At 34.4% G+C, this 21,169-nt stretch overlaps 6 protein-coding genes across 7 annotated transcripts; 4 read left to right on the plus strand and 2 right to left on the minus strand.

Annotated features, from left to right (window-relative positions):
- The first annotated feature begins 1,995 nt into the window (after window positions 1-1,995).
- On the plus strand, window positions 1,996-6,577 carry LOC106451021 (delta-1-pyrroline-5-carboxylate synthase A). 2 transcript variants are annotated; one of them, XM_013892872.3, is made up of 17 exons: window positions 1,996-2,222; window positions 2,563-2,634; window positions 2,760-2,863; window positions 2,993-3,095; window positions 3,196-3,357; window positions 3,736-4,013; window positions 4,109-4,424; window positions 4,499-4,576; window positions 4,669-4,758; window positions 4,840-5,013; window positions 5,100-5,196; window positions 5,287-5,390; window positions 5,469-5,544; window positions 5,610-5,760; window positions 5,854-5,989; window positions 6,078-6,148; window positions 6,235-6,577. In XM_013892872.3, the coding sequence occupies exons 1-17, from the start codon at window positions 2,163-2,165 to the stop codon at window positions 6,314-6,316; spliced, it is 2,154 nt and encodes a 717-aa protein (XP_013748326.2). In that variant the 5' UTR covers window positions 1,996-2,162; the 3' UTR covers window positions 6,317-6,577. The 2 variants fall into 2 exon arrangements, with proteins under 2 accessions (XP_013748326.2, XP_022574878.2); XM_022719157.2 differs by lacking the exon at window positions 2,760-2,863 and having other exon boundaries at window positions 2,056-2,222.
- On the minus strand, window positions 6,550-8,383 carry LOC106451023 (uncharacterized protein At2g39795, mitochondrial-like). Its single transcript, XM_048780483.1, has 3 exons — window positions 8,069-8,383; window positions 6,955-7,295; window positions 6,550-6,874 (listed from the first exon to the last, which is right to left on the minus strand). The coding sequence occupies exons 1-3, from the start codon at window positions 8,312-8,314 to the stop codon at window positions 6,715-6,717; spliced, it is 747 nt and encodes a 248-aa protein (XP_048636440.1). The 5' UTR covers window positions 8,315-8,383; the 3' UTR covers window positions 6,550-6,714.
- Window positions 8,384-8,904: 521 nt separating this feature from the next.
- LOC106396536 (mannose-1-phosphate guanylyltransferase 1-like) lies at window positions 8,905-10,884 on the minus strand. Its single transcript, XM_013836948.3, has 4 exons — window positions 10,612-10,884; window positions 10,464-10,526; window positions 10,138-10,377; window positions 8,905-9,761 (listed from the first exon to the last, which is right to left on the minus strand). Exons 1-4 carry the CDS (start codon window positions 10,720-10,722, stop codon window positions 9,090-9,092), a joined length of 1,086 nt encoding a protein of 361 aa, XP_013692402.2. The 5' UTR covers window positions 10,723-10,884; the 3' UTR covers window positions 8,905-9,089.
- Window positions 10,885-13,718: 2,834 nt separating this feature from the next.
- On the plus strand, window positions 13,719-14,670 carry LOC106396096 (putative B3 domain-containing protein At4g03170). The gene has a single exon (XM_013836392.3). The coding sequence runs from the start codon at window positions 13,823-13,825 to the stop codon at window positions 14,648-14,650; it is 828 nt and encodes a 275-aa protein (XP_013691846.3). The 5' UTR covers window positions 13,719-13,822; the 3' UTR covers window positions 14,651-14,670.
- Window positions 14,671-15,638: 968 nt separating this feature from the next.
- LOC106392626 (putative B3 domain-containing protein At4g03170) lies at window positions 15,639-17,133 on the plus strand. Its single transcript, XM_013833435.2, has one exon. It carries the CDS (start codon window positions 15,680-15,682, stop codon window positions 16,517-16,519), a length of 840 nt encoding a protein of 279 aa, XP_013688889.2. The 5' UTR covers window positions 15,639-15,679; the 3' UTR covers window positions 16,520-17,133.
- Window positions 17,134-18,947: 1,814 nt separating this feature from the next.
- Window positions 18,948-20,904, plus strand: LOC106396088 (putative B3 domain-containing protein At4g03170). Its single transcript, XM_013836384.2, has one exon. It carries the CDS (start codon window positions 19,248-19,250, stop codon window positions 19,956-19,958), a length of 711 nt encoding a protein of 236 aa, XP_013691838.2. The 5' UTR covers window positions 18,948-19,247; the 3' UTR covers window positions 19,959-20,904.
- The last annotated feature ends 265 nt before the right edge of the window (window positions 20,905-21,169 follow it).

The raw sequence follows: 21,169 nt of genomic DNA on the forward strand, positions 1-21,169 counted from the left end.
AAGTTAACATCGTAATTTTTCAAAAATTTATTGAAATACATTTTTTAAATGGTTTACCAAAGTATTTCAGGTGGTATTTATTAATGTGTGTATTAAATATCAAAATGAAGCAAATATGAACGAATGTATCACATTGAATAACCCAACAATTAGCTTATATGTTATTTATGTATTAATTTATTTATTTACAGGTTTGCAGGACACCATCTCACAAGTCATTACTGATAATTAAAATACAACTTTAGGTACATATAGGAATTATACAATGAACATATAGGAATGATACAATGATATAATGGAAAATAACAAAAATCTTGTAGTCAAGAGAAATATCTTCAAAGCTACTTTATTCTACAGGAATAAATAGATAGTTTCTATGTGAATTTGAAAGATTTACATTCTATTTAATTTCATTGATTTTTCTTAACAAAGAATATAAATATATTTTCTAAATAGGTTGAGAGAAAGAAAAATTTCCAATCAAAAAAAAATAATATTTATATATGTATTTTCAGTTAAAAATGGCTGATAAATATTTAACTGGAAAATAATTTTGTGTTATTTTAAATACATTTTACATCCCTATAGTTAATCATTGCCCTCTTATGTGGACCATAATACAAAATTACTATATTAAATATTAACTAGATTTGGATCCGCACAACCGTGCGGGTACTAATTTTCATGTTTTTATATATATTTTACATAATTAGAATATATTTATAAAGTTACTTATATATTTAAATGTTTATATATAATAATTTGAATATATAACAATTTGATAGTTTTCATGCTGTAAGTTAATTGATTATTTTAAATCATCACATATATTTGGTATTTTTTCTTATATATATTTTAAAATTATTTTTATTTAATTATTATGATCCTGATCCGTAATTCAAAGCGCTAGATTTTCTTTATCAATATTTTTTTATGTTTATTCATTTAAGATAATAACTATATATATATATATAAAAGTTTAAGATAAGTTAAATTTATACGTGAATTAACCCGTTCTACTAACATATTATATTTCTAGCATAAATTTTTAATGTTTGTGAAAATAAAATATATTAATTTATCAGTTTAAAATAATTTTATGATATTTAGTTAAATACAATGTTTTATTTTAAAATGATAGATATAACTATAAAATAGTAAAATTTGATATAATTTTTTTCATTTTATAAAATATAACTGAGTATATATATATATATATTAATGTATAATAACATTAAGTTCATTACGAATTACAAAATTAGTGAAAATATTTATATACAATACAATTTTTGATAATTAAAATATTGTTATAATGTTTTTCAACACATTTGTTAAGAAAATTAAATATATATATATATATATATATATATATATTTAAATTAAAAGATATCAAATTATATTATGATTTAAGTAGTTAAAAATTATATATTAGCATTAAGGAAATACATTCAATACAAATTTTAAATGATGATCCGAATAAAAATATCACACATGAATCAAGGTGAGGTTGTTAACCCATCCGGATTTTTAGGAGTGGATGTTATATTAGGAATGATATATTATAAATTCATATTATTAGTAATAAATGAATTATAACTAATTTCTAGTGAGGGTTCATTTTAAAAAAAATCACACATGAATCAAAGTTGTGACTTCTGTTTTAATATATAAGATAAATGATTTAAAAATGTTGTGGCGCCGCATATAAAAAAGAAGATTACGATTTTATTTCTTTTTATCACTAAACGTCATCTAAAATTGCATTGCTGTCCGCTTTTCGCTTGTCCTCTTCTGATCTCCGTTTGCGTTTGCTCACGGCGCTTCCTCAGCCCCCGATTTTTTAATTACCGAAAATACCCACAAACCCGAGTAATAGATCTCCTACAACGCACCCTAATCTCTCTCAACCTGCACCACCCAATCAACACACGCCACTTCATTAATCGTATCTGAAATTCCAAATGTACCCTTATACTCACACGTGGCGCCTCGTGGTTTGGTAACAGGATCTGTAGTTGTGTTTATAAACCCCATCATCTCTTCCTTGTTCATCTCCACACTTCCCTCACCAGATATTATTTGGTTCTCTCTCTAAACTCGGTCACTGACGAACCACTGAGTTTAACTCGTTCCTTTGGAGGAGGTTTTGGTAGGCGGGGACAATGGAGGAGCTAGATCGTTCACGCGCTTTCGCTAAAGACGTCAAGCGTATCGTCGTTAAGGTATCGTCTCTCTCTCGTCAGCACATTCTCAGATTATGATTTGATTATTACCGTGTTTATCGGCGTTCGTTTGATCTGAGAAGTGTTGTTCGTCGTGGACATGTGTTTAGTTCTGTCTTAATCTCATTTTAAAGTTTCTTTTTTGCGGCTGGTGAAAATAAAAAAAATGAATACTTTACGATTTAATTATAAACCCAGAATATTTCTTGAATCTGAATAATAAGTATCAAACCTCTGGTAATTAGGTTTATGAATCTTAATCTGCATGTCATTAGATACGTGTTAAGAATTTTTTTTTTTTTCTGGTAATTAATATTTATTTTGTGGTAAATATACAAAGGTTGGAACAGCTGTTGTAACTGGGAAAGGTGGAAGATTGGCTCTTGGTCGCCTAGGAGCTCTGTGTGAACAGGTATAACTTCTTAAGTAATAATAAATCTTTTTTTTTTGCTTTTATTCACAAATTATGAAAAGGTTTCATGAAAGACATGTGAAAAAATATATGTAATTTGTAAAAAAAAAAAATATTAATGTCAGCTTGCGGAATTAAACTCGGATGGATTTGAGGTGATCTTGGTGTCATCAGGTGCGGTTGGCCTTGGCCGCCAAAGGCTTCGCTACAGACAGTTAGTCAATAGCAGGTTACTAAAAATAGCTGAGACCATTTTGCCTTATGGTTTGGGAAAATAACATTGAAATATGTTTTTTTTTTGTGTTTATGTTTTTAAATGTTTTTGGGGGGTTGAAGTTTGTTTCCTTATGTATTGTAGCTTTGCGGATCTCCAGAAGCCTCAGCATGAACTAGATGGGAAGGCTTGTGCTGGTGTTGGACAAAGCAGTCTCATGGCTTATTATGAGACTATGTTTGACCAGGTGATTTCTTTACTGCAAAAACAACTATGGTCTTGTTCTCTAGATTGTTGTTGTGTAGAGTTCCAAATATTGATGCTTTTTTTTTTCTTTCTTTGGGTAGCTGGATGTGACTGCGGCTCAGCTGTTGGTGAATGACAGTAGTTTCAGAGACAAGGAGTTCAGGAAGCAACTTAATGAAACTGTCAAGTCCATGCTTGATTTGAGGGTTATTCCTATTTTCAATGAGAACGATGCTATTAGCACCAGAAGAGCTCCTTATCAGGTTTGTTTACTTATCTTTTTGTCCCTATGAGATGTTCATTGTTTAATAATCTCTCTGTTTCGAAAAGATCCAAATTTTAGAAAAACAAATTGTTTCAAAAATACACATTTTTTTTACACTTTCAATGCATTAGTTATCTGTAAATTGTAACATTCAAAAATAATAATTGTGTTTATTAAATTTCTATTTGTTAAAAGTTGTGGAAAATAGTTAATTTACAAAAAAAAACAATGCATTAATAATCAAAATTTAATATATTTTCTTAATATGTGTAAAAATGCTAAAACATGTCATTGTGAAACGAAAGAAGTGTGGAATAGAGAGTTTAGTTCAATCTTGCAGTCTAATGTTCAGCTTCATTGCATTCACTATATGTAGGATTCATCTGGCATCTTTTGGGATAACGACAGCTTAGCTGCTCTATTGGCGCTGGAGCTGAAAGCAGATCTTCTGATTCTTCTGAGTGATGTTGAAGGTCTTTACACTGGCCCTCCAAGTGACCCTAACTCAAAGCTGATCCACACGTTCATCAAGGAGAAACATCAAGATGAGATTACATTTGGAGACAAGTCAAGACTAGGAAGAGGAGGCATGACTGCTAAAGTGAAGGCTGCAGTGAATGCAGCTTATGCTGGAATCCCTGTCATCATAACCAGGTGTGTGGCCCTTCTACACTTATCATACATGATTAGACTGTGATATGATTGTTCAGATTCATCAAATTGATACTTTTTTTTTTGTTTTCTTGTAGTGGCTATGCAGCTGAGAACATAGATAAAGTCCTTAGAGGACTGCGTGTTGGAACCTTGTTCCATCAAGATGCTCGTTTATGGGCTCCTATCACTGATTCTACTGCTCGTGACATGGCAGTAGCTGCGAGGGAAAGTTCCAGGAAGCTTCAGGCCTTATCTTCGGAGGATAGGAAGCAGATACTGTATAGTATCGCAGATGCTCTTGAAGCAAATGAGAAAACAATCAGAGCTGAGAATGAGTTAGATGTGGCTACAGCACAAGAAGCTGGACTTGAAGAGTCATTGGTGGCTCGTTTGGTGATGACACCTGCAAAGGTAAAGCGAATTTGACCTCTCTTTATGAGCTATTTGTGTTTACTAATGTTTCTTTTTTTTTCTGTTCTTGGCAGATCTCGAGCCTTGCAGCTTCAGTTCGTAAGCTAGCTGATATGGAAGATCCAATTGGCCGTGTTCTAAAGAAAACCGAGGTGATTAGAGGACACATGTTAATACAGATCCTCCTTGTTGACATGTAATGGTTGTTTATGCTATTTGTTCTTTGTGAACATTGCTTTTACAGGTGGCAGATGGTCTTGTTTTGGAGAAGACCTCATCCCCGTTAGGAGTACTCCTGATTGTTTTTGAGTCTCGACCTGATGCACTTGTACAGGTATGTTAAAGAGTCAATGTTCTTTCTCTTCTTTGAATGTAAAATTTGCTGACGCTTTGCTTTTGCTTACAAACCAAACAGATAGCTTCACTTGCTATCCGGAGTGGAAATGGTCTTCTATTGAAGGGTGGAAAGGAGGCCAGGCGATCAAATGCTATCTTACACAAGGTGATCACTGATGCTATTCCAGAGACTGTGGGTGGTAAACTCATTGGACTTGTGACTTCAAGGGAAGAGATTCCTGATTTGCTCAAGGTAAATTCAGATTTACAAACTTGGAGCTGCTGCAAACAAGTCTTTATATCTATTGTTAAACTAAACCATTTGCATTTGTGCTGCAGCTTGATGACGTTATTGATCTTGTGATCCCAAGAGGCAGCAACAAGCTTGTTTCCCAGATCAAAAACACTACAAAAATCCCTGTTCTTGGTCATGCTGGTACAGCTTCAACTTTGTTTTTTTTTTCATAGAATATTTTAGTAGACTAGTGATAGGGGGTGATGATAACTTAAATTGTGTAATTTACAGATGGAATCTGTCATGTATACGTCGACAAGGCTTGTAATGTGGATATGGCTAAACGCATAGTTTCTGATGCAAAGTTAGACTATCCAGCAGCTTGTAATGCCATGGTAAAGAGAACTTTTACCTTTCTTCTAGATTTCAGTTATGTAATCAGTTTTTTTTAATTTCATCTTCTCTCTATTCAGGAAACTCTTCTTGTGCATAAGGATCTGGAGCAGAATGCTGTGCTCAATGAGCTTATATTTGCTCTGCAGAGCAATGGTAAAGTCATAACACTATCTAGATACATGTACATAGATAGACTCATGAGGTAAATAAAACTGCAGGAGTCACTTTGTATGGTGGACCAAAGGCAAGTAAAATACTTAACCTACCAGAAGCACGGTCTTTCAATCACGAGTACTGTTCCAAGGCGTGCACCGTTGAAGTTGTGGAAGACGTTTATGGTGCTATAGATCACATTCACCGACATGGAAGGTAAAAATACTCGACATAACCAACAGTATTGGCTGTAATCTTTTGCTGGAAATGTTCACTCGTTATCTTTGTCTTGTATGTTGTTGTGAGCAGTGCACACACAGACTGTATTGTGACAGAGGATCCCGAAGTTGCAGAGCTATTCCTTCGCCAAGTGGACAGCGCTGCTGTGTTCCACAACGCAAGCACAAGATTCTCTGATGGTTTTCGATTTGGACTTGGTGCTGAGGTAAGAAACAGACATACAAATAAGCTTATACATTGAACGGTGAAAAGGGAAAAGAGTGTGATGAAGCAAGTTTTGGTTTGGTGTATAGGTGGGGATAAGCACAGGGAGGATCCATGCTCGTGGTCCAGTGGGAGTGGAGGGACTACTTACAACCAGATGGTACAGTTTTGGTTTCATACCTTTTCTTTATTTATTTTTTGGTTTGTGAAATGGTTTTGTAAGGAAGAATGTGGTTGTGGTTGCAGGATAATGAGAGGAAAAGGACAAGTTGTGGATGGAGACAATGGGATTACTTACACCCATCAAGACATTCCCATCCAAGCTTAGAAGACTTTGTGTGAAGTCTTTCTGTGGAGACTAGGAGAGGATGGGCTTTTTGTTTCCTCTCTGCTAATATCATATCCTATTATTATTGTTGTTGAAACCCTCTCTTATAAAGTGAAGTGGTTTTGATTTAGGGTTTAGGGATTGCACCAAAAATAAGTTCCTTTGTTCTGTTTTTACCACTTGGTCTTTGCTCATAAGTAAGATTGAAGAACTCTTGTAAGCTACACCTTTCTTATTTATCAATTTATCTTTATTTCTTTGGATTTGCATTGTGAATCAGAGTAGCATATGAACTTAAAAGTCATTACCATAAACTCTCAAAGATTCTGCAAATGGGAAACACATGAATGTTGCAAACAACGAACATAAACTCATTCATACATTTCTGATCTTACCTATTACTCTTCCATAAACTTCTTAACATTCTTCAACCAGAGCAAGTACTCTCTCTTCACTTTTCTCATCATGTACTGGTGCAAGAAGTTCGTAGTGCTTGCTTTCACTCCTCTGATCTCCAGATACTTGTAGAATGTCTTCTTCAGATTCTCGTCCAAGCATCTGCAAACACAAACGAAAAGCAATATAACCATTCTACCAATTATCACATAGTTTTTCTTTTAATATCCACAAAAGCTTACTCGAAATCAGGCCCTTCATTAGCCAACTTATCCTCCAAAGTACTCCCCTGATTGCTCACAGATAAAGCATCAATGGCAATCTCATCCGGAAAAGCCATACAGCTAAACTCAAGGCTGAGCCCGCTCTTCTTGGTGACAGTCACAACTAGTGGAATACTAGATCCATTGCTATGACCATCATCGTCATCATCCTCATCGTCGTTTTCATCACCGTCAAGACTAGGCATGCTTACTACAACTTTAATATGCTCCCCTTTGTACTCTCTAGTCAATGTTACAGTCTGATGCCCAGGATTGTCTTCAATTTTGAAAGGGAAGCTTCCTGGCGCCATCTCTTCATCCTGCTCCCAACAAAACACCCAATAGAATGTAAGAGAAAGAAAAACAGTCCAGTCATATATCTTGTAAATGTAAGAATATTCTCAGCAAGAGTCAAATACAATCTCTGCTACTTGCTTAAGTAAAGCTCTGGAAAGCCATTCACTACTAAAATTTCATAAAATGAAGAACTTTTCAAATAGGCTTCAAAGGCAAATGCACTGTAAAGAGTAATTTTATAAGGGGAAGCTTCTAGGAGACGTCTCTTCATCCTACTCCCAACAAAACCCCCCCAATAGAATGTAAGGGGAAAAACAACAACATAGACATATATCTTGTACTACAGGTAAGAATATTATCAGCAACTTAGCTATTTCTGAGGCAAATACAATCTATGCTTAAGCATACCTATGGAAAGCAATCAGTGGGGGAATAACAGCAATATGATTGAAGATTCATAAAGTGAAGAACTTTTCAATAAGCTCCAAAGGAAAATACATTGTAAAGACCCACTCAGTAAACCACGGTGCCTACTCTAACAAATCTATCTTGTACTAAAGGTAAGAACATCATCAGCATCTTATAGCAAGTCTGCCTCAAATACAATCTCTCCTACTTGCTTACAAAGACCTAAATATGATTAAAGTTTCACAAAGTGAAGAACTTTTCAAAAGGCAAATGCATTGTAAAGAGAAATTCACTCAAGCAAAGTTCATATGCTAACACATACGAAGCATAAAGCAGCAAACTTTCGAATACCCTTTATAACAAATAAAGCGAAATGAGTAAACTTTACCAAATCGGGATCATCGATTTGGAGAGCGGTGTTGATCTCGGAGTCAATCACGCGGAGAAGCGATTGCTCGGAGCTCATCCGATCAATAGCCGTCGAGTAAAGGGCAAAAGGACGAGACGGAGATGAGGTGGGAGCTAGAGACGGACTGTTAACAACGGCGGAGATAGATCTGACTCGAACCATCCGGGTACTACACAGGGAAGCTAACCTAGAAGCTGACCTGCGTACGCACCAAGTGAAAGCCATTGGCAACGGTTTAGTGTTCTTCTTTTGATTCTGTGAAGCAACGATGATGAGTTGAACTTCAGGGTTTAAGGTTTTGGACGCTTTGGTTAGCTAGGGCTTTTAATCACATTAGTCCGGTTTGGTCTAATTATAAACCGGATCCAAACCATAAGCAGGCGGAAATTATATTAATTCTGTAGGTTAATAGAACAAAAAACAATTCGATGTAGTAAAATAGATTCTCAAACGTAAATTAACAGCTAAAATTATGAGCTACAATGTTGTCAGTAATTAATTCTCCTAATTTTTTTACCAATTTTTGATAATTTATTTACGTTAAAAAAAATAAACTTAAAACAACAAGACGATGGTCTAGTGGTAGGCGAACTTTGGGTTCTTAAACAATCCGAATTCAAAAGCACTCTACTACGCTTCACTTTGTGGCTACGCACATATGAACCTATCTTACAATCTGTTTGAATATCCAGAGTAAAAATTCATTTGTGAACTGCACCATCTATTTAGAAATTAGTCTAAACATTTTCATAAATCCAAGATATTCTCAAGATTAAAAAAAATCATATAGATTGACAGAGAAAACTCATAACAAATACTGAAAAGATAATTGATACAATTGTTTTTGATAAGTTACAAGACACCAAATGACTTTAACACTAAACAAGATTTACAGCATTTTGTTTTTACTTCTATTCAAGCTAGTAATAATATACCGAAAGCACAAAGATGAAAAAAGAATGACATAAAAAAAAAGTTCCAACATAGACATCACAATTTGTCACATCACTATCCCTGGCATCAAGATGTTTGATTTGATCTCCTTGTGTGGCAAAACAACTCCTCCATTGCTATATATCTCATCTCTCACATGAACATCTTCCCCAAGGATCGTCATGTTCTCAATCCTAGCCCACTGTCCAACCGTTGAGTGCCACCCTATGATACTGCTCGAGACACATGCATGCTTCTTGATGCGTGCTCCAGGCATCACCGTGCACCGCGAAAGCCTCACCCCTGACTCAACAACACACCCTGGACCAATGGCTACATCTGGTCCTATCAAACATCCTTCCCCAATCTTAGCGGTCTCATCCACCAGAACATTCCCAACAATGTCTGGACCAGTGGTTAACTTGGCAGGACATTTCTTTCTTAGGGAGTCTAAGTAGAGTCTCAGGCCCGTTATGTAGTCACGTGGTTGACCAATGTCCATCCAAAAACCTGGTAGTACCATTGCATAGAGCCCTTGAGCTGCTGCAATCTTGGGGAAGGTCTCTTTCTCGATTGAGGTTGGTCGTAGTTCAATCTTGTCAACTACCGACGGGTTCAAAAGATAAATCCCAGCGTTGATCTTGTTACCTACATAGAGTTTTGGCTTTTCGACAAACTTTTCCACTTTTCCTGTAGTTTCTTCCATGACCACAACTCCATATTTAGAAGGTTCATCAACCTGTAACCAATGTCCACACAAGATGAACCACCAGTGTGTTGATTCTCAAATTGACTTAAATCTTGGTGCATTAGTAAAATGTTATATTCATTATATTTTTTAAGATTATGGAAACCATTTTTATTAGATAAAATAATTTTCAAAAGAAAATGAATATTGAGTTTTTGAAAAGTATAATATGGATCATTAAAGGCTGTAAATTACTCATTGACACAATCAATAAATAAACCCTAAATGAGTATCAATTAATTTTTCACTCTATAAGTTTTCTAATTTTCTTCTTTTTTTTTTTTTGCAAAAGAAGTTTTTTAATTTTCTTTGAGTTTAGTTTGCTGATTTTCACAAACCAACTTGATATTAGATCAAACAATCTCACCTTTGTCACCATGATGGAGGCTTCCCCACCATGGGCTTTATGAAACTCAATCATTTCTTTGAATGGGTACTCACTAATCACATCACTGTTGAGGACAAAGAAAGGTTCTCCAGATCCGTCAACCAGTTTGTCTCTCGCTAGAGCCAGAGGACCAGCCGTACCCATAGGCTCAGTCTCTCTTGAGCAAGTGATTTTGATTTCAAGCTTTGCTTCAACGTCCTTCAAGAAGTTAAGCATCACCTGTCGACACAATAGTAAAATTCCAAACAATTAACCAGAAAATAGCTTCCAAAATAAATAAAAAAACTAGGAGATAAGTCTTTCACCTCTGCCTGGTAATTAACTGTCAAAACCACTTCATCAACCCCAACAGCCTTAAGAGCCTCTATCTATAAAAATACATTATGAGGTGGTTAAAACATAGACAGTAAGCATAACCTAACTTGCAAGAGGATAATATTATTATAGTAGTACCTGGTGAAGGATCATGGGTTTATTAGCAAAATCAACAAGCGGCTTTGGTAAACTGAGAGTCAATGGTCTTAACCGAGTCCCGAACCCTCCAACAAGAATGAGAGCCTTCATCTTGATGCACTGACTCCTTTTTCTTTCCTGTCGATGCTAAATGCTAACGTCAGATCATCTTAACAATGTGGGTAGGCTAAACATCTTAGAATAATCAAAGTCTAAAATGACTAAAGAACAAGAAGGCGAAACAATAATAAGTCTAAGCCCCACTTAATGTTCTTTCCGTATTGATTTTTTCCTTTTGTAGATTTTATTTTGTTTGTTAGTTTTTTCATTCCACAAACTAACTTTTCAATATCGATGTGTGTGCCTGTGGTATAAACGTTTTTTAGCAATCATATCTAATTATATCGTCATAATAACAGCTGGCGTTGAAGATTTTTATAGCCCATGCATATTATTATTATATTTTTTTTGCATATTATTTTTTGGCGCATATTAGTTATTGATGTCTATAAGATTATTAAAAACTGCGATAAGGAATCGAAACCTATGGCCTTTCCCATTCATACGTTTCTAGCTTAAGTTTTTTAAGATATAAATTGGTTTTGTCATGCTAATATCTAGTTTAATTTACATATTGTATTAAAAAAAAATCCTTCTACGTATTATATGGTTGGTCTTAGACACAACTAGAACCGGATGAAATACTCGCACTACAAAAAAAATGATGAATTGTATCACTTAATTTGTGTCACAAAATTAAATGATACTATTTTGAATCATTTATTTATAAATGAAACAGAAATAAATAATTTAGCATTACTTATAATAAATTGATGTTAATATTAACTAATTTAGCATCAGTTCAATAAATCGATATAATTTGTTCTAATTTGTATCACTTTAACGAAACTGATATTACTATATAAAGTTATATCAATTAAACAAATGATGTATTTATTTGTTTGACTAATATCATTTATTTAAATAATACAAAATTTTCATTAATAGAAAATGATGCAAATCAAAAATGTTAATACCACTAAAATAATTAGATGGATTAATCTTAATTATAAAACGAAGGTAACTGTTTTTTTTTCTGCAACTTTTACTGCTTTTCTTTACTTGTCGAAATGTCTCTAACGTTAGGTCTTTTGAATACTAGAGCTACCTTTTTCTTAGTATCTGTTTTGTGCTCAATATGCTGTTTTGTGTTTCTAGTTTTATCCTATTTTTTTTTCAAAGAACCGATGTCCGCTGATTAATCTATCCCGGATCATAATTTGAACATGTAAACTGATGAGCGTGAAGGAACTTGAAACGCACTTGAACCACTGATCATTTGTATTGCACTTTGATTTATTTCCAGTTACATAATATATAGATATAATCACGATTAACAACTTCCTAGTTAATATAGTTTCAGGAAATAAAAAAAACTACTTCCTAGTTCGTTATCTAAAAATATATAAATTTAAACCATAATATTTTCCCCCACTAACTATTAACTAGCAGTTAAGATTGTGATCACGAAATGATTTGTTTCCTGCTGAAAATCCAAAATATCTCCAAGAAATTATATATTTTGCACTATCCCACTAACCTCATTTCTTCCTTGCAACAATTTAATATCTTCTTTTAATTTGCTCTTTCTTCTTTCTTTCGATTAGTTCTGGTACTCTCTTCTTCTCTCTTGGGATTTCAATAGGATTAATGATGACAATCTTCGCTACAGTCACCTTCCACCGTAACAACCGCCACCATAATCCTTCATCCCCGTCCCCTTCCACTGCCGTCGTAGCCGTTTCTTTTAATTTGCGAATCTGTTTTTTGTGCGTATATGTTGGTGGATAATTAATGTGTTTATATATTTTTGCTATATTCTAGTAACAATGTGCATATAGGCCTCTTGGAAATAATTAAGAAACTTCCTTTTAGCTGAATGAAAAACCTTCAATTCAAAACTTATGTTGTCGATTTTAGATATTTTTCTGGTTGCTTTAGTTAATCATTATGTTGTGAAACTGTAGGAAATGGATGCTAAACCCTTGAGAGTTAATGCTGGTCCTCCTCCAACAAGGAAGAAAGATCTTTGGAGAGTAGAAGCATTCCCACATCCCCTCCTAGAATGTTTTTTATCTACTAACTAATGAAGCTAATGTAAAACGTTATGTTCATATAGTTCTCTCTGCTTAAATTCTTTGTTTGGTTCTCTTTTTGATGTTCAGAGAAGGATACAATTTAAGTTTAAATAATAAATAAGTAATTTTTTTATTTATTTTTTTTTTATATTTTTCTTATTTAAAAAAATCAAATAAATATTAAATTATGAGAATTGTTTTTTACGTCAACTTTATTTATGTAAATATAAAAATTTATCATCATTTTTTTTTAAAATGACACAAATATTAGAATCATTTGTGAAATTGATATCAATTTAACGTCACTTATATAGAAGTGATAATAATATAATAAATCAGTTATCGTAAATGATACTAATAATAACATCATTTAGCAAAATTGATGCAAAAGTTAACGTCACTTTTTCATAAATGATATATACTCACATCACTTATTTAATTAATGCAAATATTCAGTATTTTTACATCAATTATTACTAAAGTGATGTCAATTATTTGCATCACCACTTTCAGAGTCATTTATTTAAATGATGCAAAACTTTTTTACATCATTTATAAATGATACAAATATATAAAATAAATGATGTAAACTAACCTTTTTTTTGTAGTGTCGCATTGTCCCTAATTTTAAAGAGCTAATATATATATAGATTTGATGGATCTCATACTATGAATTCTTTTGTTGAAACTTATACCAAAATGTTTATAGCATCGTAAATCTTAGAACCGACCCTTAAAACACATGTTAAATTCTACACTCTCGAATTGTGTATGGATGAGTGGTGGAAAAGGCATATATAATCAACTCTGAGAGAAGGTGGGTTGCAATTGCAACTGAGCTGATCATCGAAATTAATCTGATAATAAGTATCAATCAATATTATTTTAATTAAGATGTATTAATGAAAAAACTTATTATAATAAAGCGTTATAAAAAAAGGGGGCCAGAGAGTCGAAACGAAAGTCCTATAAATAGAGGAAGTGATCCATTCATCTTCACTCCAGAGAAGTTCACAAAACGAAGTCTTTTCTCGTCTTCTTCACCGGAAAAAGAAACCGAAACTGCAGAGATCATGGCATCTTCAACGCAAGCCCGAGAAGTCCACCACCGGAAGGAAGAAGACGCACTCGACGAAGAACGGGAGCTTATTGACCTGAACAAAGAAGCCAAACACGAAGACGATGACAAGATCGTGGCCTCAGAGACAAGGGAAGCAAAGAAGCAGAAGGTGGAACAAGAAGTCAAAGATGCTAATCAAGAAGACGAAAGAAGAGGAGGGATGACGAGAACAACAACACCAAGAAGCTTAACTCAAGAAGAAGCAAAGGCAAAGGAAGATGATGCTCGCGCCTCACGCATGCTTGCGTCTACGAGCAACGACTTAGTCCGACCGGGGCTGGACATAAACGATTACGTCGACGACTCGGAACAAACCTTGACGTTTCTCACCCGATGGAAAGCTCCGGAGACTCCACCTGAAAAGATCATTCACCGCAGCTTGGTCGATCAATGCAGCAAACCGATCCAAAAGCAGCTAACGACGAGCGACGTGACACAGAACAGGCTCTCTTTATCGAACTCGCAAGTGAGGAAGAAGTTTCAGCAGCTTCTTGGCGACGAGTCAGGGAGAAAGGAGAGTAGGTTTACGGTTTACGGACCAGACGGGAAGGTTCATGAGATTTGGCTACGTGAGAAGAAGAGGTCGTTTGATTTGACGATAGGGTGGTGGACGTTCGTGGAACAGTATGGGCTCAAGGAGTGTTGCGACTTCGTCACGGTTTGGATGTTCAGGCACAGTGTTACTCGACGGATTTGCTTAGCTGTTGATACCACAAGGTTTGCTTTCAGGAAACAGGTTAGTAAGAGGATCTCCGATGCTGCTTTCGAGAATTCTGATTAGACGTTTGGAGATAGGTTATCAAGGAGATTAAGGGGGGTATTAGAGATTTGATTAGGGAGTTTTATGAGAAGGTAGAAGTTTTAAGGTTTTGATTTGAGTGACATTCTCAATTTCTTAGTCTAGAAATGTAAATAATTTGACAGAAACATCATTGCATGAGAAAAAAAGAAAACAGTTCGTTCTTTGCTTCAGTACTTGTGATAAACCTAGAAGTGGCCACTTTACTTGACAGCCAAGTTATCATGATTCATTTATTTTGCAATGCTAATGAGTATTGTAGAGACCCTTTTACTGCACTGTGAGAAAAACGATTTTCAGATCTCCCGCTAATACTATAATCTACCCATCGGCTAAGCATTGTTGACTTTAAGCTAGATTGTGTATAAAAAGAACAATTTATTGCACCTAATTGAGGATGAATCAAACACAGAGTCTCCTATATCGAAATTGAATCATAAGGTAACAAGAAACTTAAATTTTTATAGTATATACTAGCAAGATAAGTGTATATGTAGCCTACAGAAAAAAAAAACGAATTGTCACAAAACGTCCACTAATTACACAATTGATCATTATAGCAACAAGCACCAAATGCATTTATACAAACCGGAACACAGAAAACATATGAACATTACTTGAAGAAACCTGAAACTTTCAATGATCAAAATATATGCAACACGCACCTCTCAAATTTGCTGGAGATACAGCAAAAATTGTAACTAGAAGGCTTTTGAACTGTAAGATGTATTTAATAAAAGCAAATATGGACTTTTTATTTTTACTCTTTGTAGTTCAAAAAAAATAATAGGGGGAAAACAGAAAATCAATATTATTTTAGTCAAGATGTATTAATAAAAAAAAAGGGGAATTGAAGAAAAAAACTTATATATATAATAATAAAGCTTTTTGAAAAAGGAGGCAGAGAGTAAAACTAAGTCTTATAAATAGAGGAAGTGATCCATTTCACTCGAGAGAAGATCCCAAAACAAAAGTCTCTCTTGATAACTTCCTTCACCGGAGAAAAAGACCATGGCGTCTTCAACGCAAGACGAAGAAGCCCTCCACCGCAAGGAAGAAACTGAACCCGATCACGATGAAGCAGACCTGAACACAGAGGGCAAGACTGACGATGAAGCCAAACACGTAGACGATGCCAAGAAGATCGTGGCCTCAGAGTCAGCGACAAGCGAGCAAGAAGTCGACGCTAATCAAGAAAACGAACGCAAAGGAGGGACGATGATGGTGCCTTCAACGACAACACCAAGAAGCTTAACTCAAGAAGAAGAAGAAAACGCAAGGGAAGTTGACGCTTTCGCCTCAGCGATCCTTTGGTCTATGCGCAACGAGGACGTCCCACCTACGAGTCCATCTATGCTCGAAATAGACGATCACGACGTCGACGACTCCGAACAAACCTTGAGGTTCCTCACCCGATGGAAAGCTCCGAAGACTCCACCGAAAAAGATCATTCACGACCGGTTGATCGAGCAATGCAGCAGACCGATCCAGAAGCAGCTGACGACAAGCGACGTGGAGCAGAGGAAGCTGTATTTACCGAGGAAGAAGTTTCAGAAGCTTCTCGACGAATCGGGGAGTAGGGAGATAAGGGTTTCGGTTTACGGACCAGACGGGGAGGTTCAGGAGATGTGGCTTGGTGATGATGATGAGGAGACGTTTGAGTTGGTGATAGGGTGGAGGACGTTCGTGGAACAGTATGGGCTCAAGGAGTGTTGTGACTTTGTCACGGTGTGGATGTTTAGGCACAGAGACAGTCAAAGGATTTGCTTAGCTGTGGATGTCACAAGGTTTGTGTTCAGGAAGGAGGTTAGTAAGAGGATCTCTCAGGCTGCTTTCGAGGATTCTGATTAGAGATTAAGTGGGGTTTTAGAGATTTAATGAGATATTGAACATGAGGTAGAAGTTTTAAGGTTTTGAGTTGAGTCACATTCTCAGTTTCTTAGTCGAGAAATGTAAATAGTTGACAGAAACATCATTGCATGATAAAAATAAATACAGTTGGTGCTTACTTCAGTTTTTGTGATGACCTAGAAGTGATCACTTTTACTTGAAAGACAAGTTATCATGATTATTCAGCTTTGCATACTTAACGAGTATTTTGGTGTGGAGACCCTTTTAGTGCATTGTGGGAAAACGATTGTCAGATCATACACCAATATAATCCAAAGATTTTACAAACACACTAGCCAAAGTTCCAAAAAAAAAAGAAAAAGATGTTATATTGCCTTTACACTAAGTGTTGACATAATACAAACAATTATTCCATTACAATAATAGGCTATAGCAATATCAGATTAAAGCTTACTTGATCTTGGATCGATCCTCCTCACATGCCTCTCGCGTTTGGAGTGTCTTGTGTATATCACAGCCTAACATAACTGCTCACACTTATCTTCTTGGTTGATTGTCCACTCGTGTCAAGCCTCTTACTACAATTTTTTTCTTAAATTTAAACTTATACTAAAATGTTAGAATCGACACTTAGTAACATATCTATATTATTAAAACTGAAGTACACTTTAGTACTATTTGGAAACATGGATAGTAGTATAATTAAAAATTATTTGGAAATGAGGATAATAGTATTACATTAATTGTATTTCCATATTTCACTCATATTAACAAATTTATTAAATATATTACCTAAAAAATATTTCACATCATTAATTATATTTCCATAATAATAATAGTGTAGATTTATATTTAGTAGTTATTCAAAATTAATTTTGTGCTAATTATAAAATTAAAAAAAGTAAAATAATTGAGTTTTGCATAAGGTTAAATGTTTGGTTTAATTTGTTTTACTAAAACTTTTTTTTTTAATTTCAATCGGTAGAAAATTACGTAGCCAAAAACATAATTCAAAGACATGTTTTGTGAATAAAATCATAACTTAAATCGAAATAATAAAAATAAATTACATTTATTGTCACTTAATTTTTCAATCAATATAATTGTCTTACTAAATATAAAACTCTTTATGTTTCACTTAATTTAGCAAAACACATAGAAAATGTCTTTTTATTAGTTTATAAAATCAGTTAGACATGAACACTAGATATCCACTTAGGTACGAGTTGTTCCTTTCGGATATCATTTTTTTTTGTTTTAAAATTACTACATCCTTAAATATTATAAATTTATGTGTACGTTTTGAGTTGGATCATTTTGAGTCTCGATGAGTTTAGTTCTGATGTATATGACCCTAAAAATATTTAAATAACCAATATATTTGAAACGGGTTTGGATATTTTACCAAAAAATAACCATATTATCCGATTCGATCCAGGTCTTTTGAATAAAATTAGTTATATTACGATATATCTAAAATATAAAACACTAATTATGAAAAACAAATATATAAATATAGTGTTATTTTAGTAATTTCATTAATTATACTACTTTAACAATATATCACATCATTAATTATATTTACCGTAACAATACATCAAATCTTTAATTATAATATACCATAAAAGTAATAATGTAGATTTTTTTATTAGGTAATAATTATTAACTTTGTGCAATTATAAAAAAAAACAAAAATGTAAGATAACCGAGTTTTGCATATGGTTAATAGTTTGGTTTAATTTGTTTTACTAAAAACTTTCTTTTGTCTTAGTTCCAATTGGTGAAAAACTACATAGCCAAACACATAATTCAAATACATAGTTTATGTGAACAAAATAATAATTTAAATCAAAATAATTTAAAAGTTTTACATTTATTGTCACTTAATGTTTCACTTAATGTTTCACTTCATGTAACTATTTTACTAAATAAAAAAATTCTTTCTATATTTCTTATTTTTTCCTAAAATATAAAAAGAGTTTTTTTTTTAATAATAGCAGAATCTTAAGTATGGACATTTGAATACTCATTGAGGTACAAGTTGTTTCTTTCGAGATTAATTTTTTTGGATTTTGAAATTAGGCGCCACTTGGATATTATAAATTTATGTATGAAGTTTGAGTTGGGTCATCCCGGGTCTGAATGATTTTGATTATGATGTGTAGATACATAAAAATATCTAAATAGCCAATGTATCTGAAAGGAGTTAGTATAACTGCACCAAAAATAATCATATTACCCAATTCAGTTCAAATCTTTTGAATATAATTAGTTATACGACGACACATCTTGAATATATAACACTAATTATAAAATAACGAATAAAATTTTATAAAACCGTAAAAATTAACACCCGCACGGGCGTGCGGGTCAATCTCTAGTGTTAAGTTATACCCTGAAATTGTGTATGGATAAGTGATGGTAAAAGCACCTATTATCAATTTTGAGAGAGAGTGGATTGCAACTGAGCTGACCATCCAAATTAATCTGATAATTATCAATCAATATTATTTTAATTCAGATGTTAATGAAAAAGAGGGGAATTAACAGAAAAACTTTATAATAATAAAGCTTTATTTAAAAAAAAAGGGAGCAGAGAGTCAAAACCAAGCCTTATAAAATAGAGGAAGTGATCCATAATCCATTTCACTCGAGAGAAGATCCCAAAACAAAAGTCTTTTCTCGTTAACTTCTTCCTCAGAGAAAGAAACCGAAACAACAGAAGACCATGGCGTCTTCAACTCAAGACGAAGAAGAAGTCCACCACCGCAAGGAAGAAGACGCACTCGCCAAAGAACCGGACCTTGACCTGAACAAAGAAGCCAAACACGAAGACGATGACAAGATCGTGGCCTCAGAGTCAGAGACAAGGGAAGCAAAGAAGCAGAAAGTGGAACAAGAAGTCAAAGATGCTGATCAAGAAGACGAAAGCAGAGGAGCTACGACGATGGTGCCTTCAACGACAACACCAAGAAGCTTAACTCAAGAAGAAGCAAAGGCAAAGGAAGATGAAGACGACTCAGAACAAACCTTGAGGTTTCTAAGACGATGGAAAGCTCCGGAGACTCCACCTGAAAAGATCATTCACCCCAGCTTAGCCGAGCAATGCAGCAGACCGATCCAAAAGCAGCTGACGACGAGCGACGTGAAACAGAACAAGCTGTCTCAGTCTGGGCTGTCTTTATCGAACTCGCAAGTGAGGAAGAAGTTTCAGCAGCTTCTCGAAGAATCAGGGAAAAACGAGAGGAGGTTTTCGGTATACGGACCAGACGGGAAGGTTCATGAGATTTGGCTTGGTAAGGAGAGGACGTCGTCGTTTGGTTTGACGATAGGGTGGTGGAGGTTCGTGGTAGAGTATTGGCTCAAGGAGTGGTGTAACTTCGTCACGGTTTGGATGTTTAGGCACAGAGTCACTCAACGGATTTGCTTAGCTATTTGATGTCACAATGTTTGCGTTCTGGAAACAGGTTAGTAAGAGGATCTCTCAGGCTGCTTTCGAGGATTCTGATTAGAGAGGAGTATAGAGAAAGGTTATCAAGGAGATTAAAGGGGGTATTAGGGATTTGATTAGGGAGTTTTATGAGAAGGTAGAAGTTTTAAGGTTTTGATTTGAGTCACATTCTCAGTTTCTTCTCTAAAATTGTAAATAATTGACAGAAGCATCATTTGAATGATAAAAAAAAAAGTTGGTTCTTTACTTCAGTACTTGTGATAACCAAGAAGTGACCCACTTTACTTAAAAGACAAGTTATCATGATTCATCAGTTTTGCATACTTAATGAGTATTTTGGTCTACAAAGACCCTTTTACTGCACTCTGGGAAAACGATTTTCAGAGAGTTTACAAACAAACACACAAGCCAAAGTTTAAAAAATTGTAAGAGAACTTGTAACACAAAAAAACAGAAAAAAGAGATGTTATATTTGCCTAAAGCTTTACACTAGTGTTGAGATACTACTACAAACAGTTATTCCATTCCAATAAAGGCTAGCAAAACAGATTTGTATCAGATTAAAGCTTACTTGATCTTGGATCGATCCTCCTCGCATTTGTAGTGTCTTGTGCATATCACACAGCCTAACAAAACTGCTCACACTTGTCTTCTAGCTTTGATTATCAAGCTCTTATCCGCTGCTACAAACTTGTTTTGACAGCTGTGCTTCAAGTCTTGAACCCTTCCGACTGCACAAAACACATCATTCTACCTTTATAATTTGTTTTTCCAGAGATGTTGTATCATGCTTGTGAACAAAAAAAAATGTTTGTGAACGAACTACTAGAAGCTGACCCTGTAATTTAGACCACCTCCAACAGCAGCAGCATGAGTAAGGGTTCTAATCATTTAAAGAAAATGAAAAAATAAGAAAATTAAGAAAGAGATAGAAGAAAACTTCTGAACTAAAGAGATTTTTAACTAAAAACCGACTCTTTCTAAAATAATGCGATTAACCTGGGTTCTTAAGATGGAGCTCTTAGTTTTAGGTATGAATCGTAACAAAAGTTAAGAATCATTTTTTAAATAAAAGATATAGAAACCGATTTTTAGTCGAAAATATATTAAAAAAATATCAAATCATGAGTTAAGAATTCAGGTTAATCATGCTCGCTCTTAAGAAACTTTCTTTCTAATTAAAGGACAATGTCAATGCA

Source organism: Brassica napus, chromosome A5, assembly GCF_020379485.1.
Source record: "Brassica napus cultivar Da-Ae chromosome A5, Da-Ae, whole genome shotgun sequence".
In the NCBI taxonomy this organism is placed as follows: Eukaryota; Viridiplantae; Streptophyta; class Magnoliopsida; order Brassicales; family Brassicaceae; genus Brassica; species Brassica napus.